Genomic DNA, 10,075 nt, shown 5'->3' with positions numbered 1-10,075 from the left:
GGTTGTTGGGGTTGTTCACCTTTATCAAAGAGAATAGAAGAACGATATAATATACGTTCTTTGCCTTTATTAGACAAAAAAAAGTTTCTACAGTATGACGTGGTTATGATCGATCCATTTTCTAATATGTGAATGGGATTTTCCCACCATTTTATTTTGTATGTACGGCAAGGTAAAAGTTAAATAGGATACTTAGGCTCAGGGCAGGGGTGTTTAAATAATTAATTATGTGCATCGGCGCTTAGTAAACTTCATTAGGCTACTTACACATTACGTTTGGTTTAGCAAGAACTTTGCATCAACTAAATATAAAAAACATTGATTTAATAACATGGGACAAAAGAGAGTTTTGTAAACTGTGCAAAGCTGATGTTGATTTTTTGTCCATTTATGAGCAAATAATTGTTTCTCCTCTAGGTGGAGCCATAGATATGTATTTGGTAACCAGTTGGGTTTATATCAAAAGTTACAGAAAAAATAAATGTAAAATTCAATATTTCAGTTAATATATAAATTATATCATTTTGATTCATTTTAGGATCAAATGATATTGGTAATAAAGATAAATATCTCTTTGGTTGTTAGTAATGGATTTTTGTTTTGTTTCAAAATTGTGTAACATTAACATTAAAATTGCGATGTAAATGCATTTATGCCACTTCTGAGGAGCATTAATCAATCTGTGTAAATATAACTAATTGCCACTTTAGAAGCGCTTTGTACCACCTTGCCATTAGTTTAATTATTTATTAATACAATTATTGTATTGATTTGAATGTGGTTCAAAGGAGGATTTGTCTTTATGAGGTTTCCAGCACCTCCTGGAGGAATGCAGGAGTCAGCAAAGCTTTATAATATTGTCTATGCATATAATATAAAGGAACTACAGTGGGTACAGCAAAAATACATAAGGTTTAAGTAAATAAAAAATATTAAGGATGCGAGGGTGAATAAAAGAAAGAAACAATGTAAATGAATAGATAAACAAATAAATAAATGGGGATTCATATTATATAATATTAAATATGTTGTCGTTATAATTTTTCGCGCCATGGGAGGGATTGGCCTACATTTAAACATTGATTTAACCACAGCTATTAATCTCTTCGCTTTGACCTCCGATTGGCTGTGTTCCTCCGCGCTGAGACACGTGACTGGACAGTGAGTAGACCGCTGAGCGTCTGTCTGCCTGCGCGTGACGTGATGCACTACTTTCAGTCAACCGCCTAATTTATGTATTAAATCGTTTGGAAGATGGGGTTGCGATGTTAAAAGAGGAATAACAGCGAAACGTTTGCGCAGTTGCAGTGATGGTTTAATAACACGCGCTCTGTGGGATATAATCCGCGGTTTAAAGCTCGTGTTTGTGGTCAGCTCGCGCTTGTTTGATGGCGTGCTAGTTTATCTAGTCAGTGACTAAATAAATATTCGATATAGCTCTATCCCGAGGACATCACACACTAACAAACATGTGTTTGTACTACAGTGTCAGACAGAGTAAATCGGTGTAAACGCGACTGTATTGTGGAGATCAGGGCAGAATGGCACCGTGGTGGATCACGTTCATCGCTTTACTGTGGGGTGAGTCCAACCTGCTCATGTTTAATGTCCATTTGCTCCATATAATCCCAAATCAATCTTCCAATAACAATAAGATCATTATGGAAATTGCATCTTAACGCGCATTTTTGACATTCACCATGGGGGAATATTCATGGACTAATATTAATGTTCCACGTAGCAGCTAAATAATTGAGTACCCGAATCTGGTATTTCAGTGTAAGTACCATGGTAAATACAATGCTGTATACCGTGGTATTCCGTGAAGTACTTTAGAGTAGCGTGCAAATACCGCGGTATAATAATATGGTAATCATTCAGAACTATATTGAATGTTTTTTTGGCTATGTTTTATAATATGTAATACACATACATAAGTGTATCATATGGTACTACCATCTTTTTTTGTTTCTATTTACCTCTACTGTTTTTTTTACATGTAAATATTTGGAAGATACTTTTATTCAAGGTATATATTTTTATCAGTTCATGCATTTCCTGGGAATCAAACCCACAACTTTACATACATTTTTCGGTGTATGTAAATACATTTGTGTTATGGTCATTCACGACCATATATGAACTTTGGAATTACCATCTAATACATTGCTTTTTGTGTTCAGGCTGACCAGTGTCCAGTTTAATTTCAATACAAATATTCGAAAGACTTTGTACCGATTGGCGCTGAATTATCACAGGAGCTTAAAACAATGTTTTCTACAGTTCTGTGATCTCTTCATTTCCACTTAGCAGCATAATAATGACATCATAATGTATGGTATAAGCTGTGCAGGATTTCCACTGGCAGGCCTGCTGCTCCGGTTGCGCTTTAATTACTGTCTGATCCGCTTAAAGCTTCTGTTCTTTGGTCATCATTGGAGTGTGTGTGTGGTCACTTCCCATGAGTCACCGAAACTAGACTGACTTGCCAGAAGAGCCTGATGCAAGGCAAAAAAACCTTACAGAAATGACCATATAGTAAAAAAAAAAACACAGTTATAGTTATTGTCATAACATTAAACCAGAAATATATCTTTAAAAGAAATGATTCTGAAGCTTACTAAATTAAAATGCTCTTTTCTTTAAATAGTGTATACAAGTACAAGTTACTAATACTATTGCCATAGTAGTTGTAGTAACGTGACATGTCAAGCGCTGTCAGAGACTAATACTATGGAATTTTGGTATAAACTAGTTTACGGTAATTTTTTGTGAGGGGAAACCTGTCATCAACACCTGTCTTGTTTTGTCAGGTTGTGTTTAAACAGTACAGGTGACATTTATGTCAACACTCAACCGCATTACAATATAACACTAGTTTATCTGATCTTGTTTACATATCTGAGTGAGTCACACGGTGAGCTGATAAACTGTGGCAATAGTTTTGCATTGTATTCAGAAGTTTACCTTTTGCTACCTGCATGTAAAATCCAAAATCACATCTAAAATTCCCTTTTTATTTTATTAGTTAAAAGTAATGATTTCAAATAAACAAATTATTTTTGTAAAAAGATGAGTGAAGAAAAAAATGCTTTAGATGTAATTTAACAGTGTAAAGCTCGACATATAAAATGTAATCGTTAGAAAAATCTAAAACAAAAATGTATATTTTAAAATCTAAAATAAAGCAAAAATATGCAATGCTGCAAATGCTGATATTTATGTGGACAAAAAGTAAGAAGATGCTTGTAATGTAATTCACTGAGATCTTTATAACTTGCAAATAATATAAATAACATCAATATCTGTCTTAGTAAGATAATGCTTAGTTTATGATGAAAGCTCTGTAGTTTTAAAACATATAATGCAATACAATGATGATTGAGAGATGAACAATTCAACCTTTCTAAAAAGCCTGTATTTGATACTCATGATCTTTCTAAGTAATAACATGGATAATCAAAAGTCTCTTCCGTCCAATTAAAATATTAATAATATCAAAGTTATTCTTATGTTTGCTAGGTAAAATTCAGTAAAGATTTCAGATCGAAAGACACGTTAAGCACGAGCTGAAAGTGGATGTTTGTACAATTAAACTAAAAGACTTTTACTTGCTAAAACAGTCTAAACTGTCAATCAGAGACAGAAGGACTGGAGGAGATCGACAGGTTTATCAGATCATCTTGATCATTTAGAGGCTTTAGAAATTCATACATCAAAAGGTGAGACAGGAGGCTTTATAAGGATACGAGTTCAGTCTGGTTTAGTTCCTTTAGGTGTGTAAATATAACCTCAGGTCTGCATAGGAAAATGACTCAAAAGATGAGTTCAGTCGTGACATCAGAGGTTGTAAAACATGGGCGTAGTCTGGCAGAATTACTGTTCGTTATGTAGACCCTTTTATTCAGAGACGCATTACAACACACACACATGGAGGGCGTGGGAACTAAACAGAGCGGGCATGATTCGTGAATAAACATTACTAACTCCCGGGTCTGAATATGGGTCGATGAGAGTGCCGAGACCACGTTAGCTGATTATTAATGAGATGCAAAACTAAATCAGTGAATAATATATAGGGATGGGACGATTACCGGTTTCACGATAAACCACGATAAAATGTCCTGGCGGTTAGTATTATCGTTTAAAATTTAATTATCATAAAAACCGTGTTTGATTATCGTGATTTTGAACACTCGCGGTAAATCCTGTCCAGCCAGAATCAGTCTGACGCAAGCGCGAGCAGGCGCGCAGATGCAATGTTGTTTTTTTGCGCGAGAAGACATGGCGGAAGGCAGTGACAGCGCACGGGAGATTTTTCAGCCATCCAAGAGGACAAAATCGGAGGTATGGTCGTATTTTGGCTATTACAAGAGTCCCGAGGGCAATTTAATCGAGGATGGGCACCCTGTCTGCAAATCTTGCAAGAGGAAAGTCGCTGCAAAAGGGGGAAACACGTCAAATCTGCTAAGTCATCTAACGTTACGTGACAACCACTTAATCAGTTAATTTTTACCTTAATACCACAACTAACTTGGGCAAATAATTAGACAAAAAATTTATTGGAGATTAATTATTTCATTATCTCACTTGTAATTATTGCAAAGCTTCCGCGAAGAGAAAAGTTTTACAGCAAGTGGATTTGAGCCAAGACGAACGAACATATTCAAACTATTAAGGGTGACATTTAAGGGATAATGTATTGTATTCATTCATAGTAAACTTATTACAGTTTTATTTTTTACCACAGAAATAATTTCAGGGACATGAAATATTGAATTGTGATTAACTTAATGTTTTAAGTTATACATTTATAAATCCGGTTTATAAATCCATTATACAAGTTACAGTGTCCAAATCAATCGTAAAGTAAATGTGATCACTACAACAATATTGTAGTAGTATTAATACTAAATTACTCTGATTTAATTTTCAATACAATCAAAACTGAGACGCAAGACATACACATTTGAATGAAACCAGAGATTGCGTCCGCGGTGATCCGAGACATGGATGTGCGCTGTGTAGTGCGTTGCTATTTACAACAGTCATTATAAGTATGCCAGTAGTTTAGTCACCCTGACACAACCAACATATTTTGTTCATTTAATGTGTGTGTGTGTGCGTGCGTGTGTGTGTGTGTGTGTGTGTGTGTGAGAGAGAGAGAGAGAAAGTGATTTATTATTTATTAATAATAATAATAATATTCAGTCACACACATCCAGAAGTGTTATTATCATTATTAATGATAGGGTTAAATGACGGGTTCATTAAAACCTGCACTAGGAAAACTTATACCTCTCACTCTCAGGGCTCCATGTTAATGTTAATATAATGTTGATGCTTAAAAAAGTGCATATTACTGCTAATTGTATTTTTTGTTTGTTGATTTTCAAATGTTTTCAGGGTGAGCATCAGTTCTTTTTGAACATTTCCATCTCATTTTAACAAAACCGTGATAATATTGATAATCGTGATAACTTTGGTCACTATAATCGTGATATGAAATTTTCATACCGTCCCATCCCTAATAATATATCTGTATCACACAGTAGCATTTATTTTAATTCTCCTGAATCAGCAGGTATTTGACATCACTGTCATGCAGTGTTATTTTATTATTATTCAATACTATTATTTTAGTCAAGTCAAGTCAAGTCATCTTCATTTATATAGCGCTTTTAACAATGGATTGTTTCAAAGCAGCTTTACAGAGAAAAACATATAATTTAAGGTAACAGATTGTTTTGGCATTATAGCGGTTCTTGAATAATGTTACTTCCAGCTAAAGTTAACTTTGATTGATTCACCTCCGTCGAAATGATCAGACTTTAAATGCGAACCTGTGATTAACGCTGATGGCGTTCACATGCTCATTCAGAATTCTATAGTTATGTGCTTTTTAAAATATGTGCGCAGGTTTGTAATTCATACAACCCATGCCTAAACAAACTACTTTTCTTGCCTATAAATTTTGATACAGAATTTTGTTTTATTTTATCACTTCGGGGTACGCGAGCCGGAATTCACAACGCTTTATCTGTAGAGTGGGAAAGGGATCCTCTATAGGGAGAGGATAGTGGATACTTCAGCACTGCATTGTCATCGGGTCCAGGCAAAGCTCCCTCGTCAGATCTAGACACGGCCTGGATCCGGCAGGCTGCGGGAAAACCTCGGGATAAACAAAGACACTAATATTAGCGTAGATGCCATTCTTCTTATGATGTAGCGAGTACATCAAGATTTAAGGGAAGTGTTCCCAGTTCCGGCTGACCTAATCTATGCAGCCTAACATTGAATTTATAGAAGTCTATAATGTATTATGTGTATGCTAGGTCAAAGAGATGTGTTTTTAGTCTAGCTTTGAACTGACAGAGTGTGTCTGCTTCACGGACAATGGTAGGAAGACTGTTCCAAAGTTTTGGTGCTAAATAGGAAAAGGATCTCCCGCCTGCAGTCGATTTAGATATTCTAGGTATTATCAACTGGCCGGAATTTTGAGATCGCAATAGACGTGACGGACTATAATGCGTTAAGAGCTCGCTCAAGTACTGCGGAGCTAAACCATTTAGTGCTTTGTAGGTAGGCTAATCAACAATATTTTAAAATTTATACGATGTTTAATAGGGAGCCAATGCAGTGTTGACAGAACCGGGCTAATATGGTCATATTTCCTGGTTCTGGTAAGAACTCGAGCTGCGGCGTTTTGAACTAGCTGTAGTTTGTTTATTAAGCCTGCAGGGCAACCACCCAGTAGAGCATTACAATAATCTAGCCTTGAGGTCATGAACGCATGGACTAATTGTTCCGCATTTCCCAATGAGAGCATATGGCGTATTTTAGATATATTTTTAAGATGGAAAAATGCAGTTTTACAGATACTAGACACGTGGCTTTCAAAAGAAAGGTTGGTATTAGTTGGTAAAGGTTGGTAAAGTTTTAGTAACACTTTGTTTCGATGCCCCACAAACATTCTTCTAACTATAAGAAACTGCAACTAACAGTTATAGAGGATTATTAGACTGTTTGCTAACACTTTATTTTGATGCTCCACCAACAGATATTCTACTGACTATAAGTAACTTTGCAATTACATACTAGAGATCGACCGATAATCGGTTTTACCGATATTTGACCCGATATTTAAGGAAGGAAGTGAAATTGCAGAAATGACAGTAGCCTATTTAAAAAGTGTTAAATATAACAGTTTGTTCAGTTCAGTGCTGTTGTTATAATTGTCAAAAACAGAAATAAACCAGTAAATAGGCTAAATATCGGTTATCGGGCACATAAAAATGCAAATAATTGGTATCGGTTATAAAAAAAAATATATCGGTCGATCTCTGCTATACTTAGCCTACTAACCAGAGCTCTAACCTAACAGTCTACTAATAGTCTCATGCAGCTTTAAGTTAACGGTTATTTTATTTCAAGTAAAACTTTTTTTAATGGTTTTAGTTAATTATTATAACCCTGTTGTCATGGTGCCCCTCATTTAAGTGGGAATATTGTGCAGTGGGTCTGTCATGAACTGTTTGAACCTTTTCATAGTTCCTAGAACTATTGGCGGAAGTTCCCGGTTTTTGGCGTGTTCGCACCGCAGGAACTAGCAACGATTTTAGTTCTAGGAACTCCTTTTGGAGGAACTACTTTATCTCCTACTTCAGAGTCGGGTCTAAACCAGCACTATATGAACTACAGTGACGTTAGTGAACGCTGATTGGCCGAATGCACACGAAACACCAGCACCCGCCATTTAAAACAAAAAAGGCTGTGTAACACACAGATTATAGACTATATTTTTACTCCAGAAACTAACTCAACGAACATGTGAAACAGTGATAGAAGGACCTCTTCACCTTTACGCTGAGGAGAAAATCCAACGCGACTTTGAGGGGACCAAGAGAAACATGATTATCTATTTCTGCTCAGCAACACTGGACATCAACCACACGGCATACGCTAAAAACTTTTCATTACTGTCTACTTTCTATGTATAACAGTTCTATCTAATAATGTATTAGACAGGACTGTTAGACAGATCGTAAACTAATGAACACGGAGAATGCGAGCGCTGTCAGCTCAGGCGTTCTCCGCGCCGTCAAAATAAAAGTCCCAACAACAAGCGCGGGTTACGTCACTTCAGAGTTCGTACTGGCGGTGCGAATGCAACCAGGAAAATTTTGCAAGGGAACCATTAGTTCTCGGGGAACCCCCCTGGTGGCTACTTCCTATAACTAAGTTCATAAACTATTAGTGCTGCCGCGATTAGTCGACATAATCGACCATGCAAATTAGGAATGCGGGTCAATATATATATATATATATATATATTTTTTTTTTTAAATTAATTTTGTGCTATTATGCGCAGCTGAGTGAACAACACAGGTGCGTGTGTCGCATAAGGTGGCCTTCTGCTGCTTGCAAACGGACTCTTTTGAGGAGACTCTTTTCCAAATTTGTTGCCCTGATTCCACGCGCTAAGCGCGAATACGCTGCAGACTCGCTCTCGCTCGTATCCAAGGTAAATCATCAACACCATCATCCCTTACATGTGTTTTATTTAACTACATACATAATCAGCTAAAACGCGCACCCGAGTCCGTGTTGCTTTCACATTCACGCGAACCGTGGCACGGGTCCAGCATGCACGCAAGTGTAAACGCAAGCTGCATATCTGCGTGGCTACCTGCTTTCAGCGCGATTCATTATAAGGCAGAGCTAAGCGTAGTAGGCTAGTCCAGACTCTTTCAATTCAATTCCAATTTATTTGTATAGCGCTTTTCACAATACATATGTTTTATATATATATATATATATATATATATATTGTATAGCGCTTTTCACAATACATGTTTCAAAGCAGCTTTACCTAAAATGCATGCATTGCATCTACTTTAGCCTACAATTCAGAGTGATGTTATCAGTTATGCATTTCAGAAATGTACATATAAAAATGTACAGTAAGCTAATGTATTAATTTAAGGCAGAACAAAGAGCTAATTTAAGTAATGAATACATGTTTGTTAATAGAGGATTAGATTAGGACTCTGACTAATATGGTATAGCCTAATGGAAATGCAGATACTTATGCTTAGATTGTTAATACATAATGTTTTTCAACAGGTGACATTTTATATTTTGGCCCTTCAGTGGAGTTCGAAATAAAATGGACACAACGAAATGACAAACAATGTTTGTTTGTTTGTTTTAAATTAGTCGTTTAGATTAGTCGACTAATCGAAAAATTTGTCGAAAGATTAGTCGCTAGAAAATTAGTCGTTAGTGGCAGCACTAATAACTATCCGGTGCGAAAGCCCCTATTTACTGACCTCATTCGGAAAACAGCTTTGCATGCATTGATCCCAGTGGTGGTTAATATTCAAACTGTCCATGCCACACATATTTACTTCTTGTCTCTGTTTCTTTTGGTTGTGTGTTAGAGTTGCAGTGGTGTGTGTGCCGTGAGGTCACTCTTCCCGCCGGTCCGCTGTACCGGGTCGCCGGTTTCTCGCTGTCTCTGCCCTGCACAGTTTCGGGATATGAAGGCCCGCGGACGCAGGAGTTCGAGTGGTACCTGTACCGGGAGGATGCTGGGGGTCGGCAGATCGGTGTGGTGTCCACGCGAGACACTGGGTTTCCGTACGCGCCGTTCCAGGGTCGTGTGCAGGCGGGTGAGGTTCGGGTCGAGAGGGACTCGGGCGATAAAGCCAGACTGATAATCCAGAGGCTTCGTCCAGATGATCAGGGCCGTTACGAGTGTTACACTCCCAGCACTGACTCGCGCTTCCTGGGGAACTACAGTTCGTCAGTGGAAGTCAAAGGTAGGTGGTGTATCAGAAAACTATTTTATTTTTAGTTACTATTTTAGGATGCCTAATAACAGCTGGCAAGGGGACTGCCGATGAAAACTAGCCTGTGGCTAACTCGGGTACACTTACATTTGTTCTGAATGTTGATCAGTGTACATTGTCCCTTTTCAAAAAAACAAAAAAACAAAAAACAGATGGGTTGATGATGGGATTGTAACGATGCCCTCATGTAACGATGCCCTCATGTCACGATTCGATACTGA

The 10,075-nt window shown here is 37.2% G+C and overlaps 1 protein-coding gene across 1 annotated transcript in view; it reads left to right on the top strand.

Annotated features, from left to right (window-relative positions):
• The first annotated feature begins 1,185 nt into the window (after positions 1 to 1,185).
• The window catches only part of igsf8 (immunoglobulin superfamily, member 8), a 29,281-nt gene continuing 20,391 nt past the window's right edge, over positions 1,186 to 10,075 (top strand). The window contains exons 1-2 of the mRNA XM_056237576.1: positions 1,186 to 1,581; positions 9,444 to 9,824. Coding sequence (XP_056093551.1) covers positions 1,542 to 1,581; positions 9,444 to 9,824 — 421 coding nt within the window. The 5' untranslated portion in view covers positions 1,186 to 1,541. The remainder of the gene's footprint in view (positions 1,582 to 9,443; positions 9,825 to 10,075) is intronic.

This window comes from Rhinichthys klamathensis, unplaced genomic scaffold, assembly GCF_029890125.1.
Source record: "Rhinichthys klamathensis goyatoka isolate OS25496 unplaced genomic scaffold, OSU_Roscu_1.1 h1tg000488l_1, whole genome shotgun sequence".
NCBI lineage: Eukaryota > Metazoa > Chordata > Actinopteri > Cypriniformes > Leuciscidae > Rhinichthys > Rhinichthys klamathensis.
The sequence above is the reverse complement of the archived record's forward strand: the minus strand, read 5'-3'. Positions and strand labels throughout refer to the sequence as shown.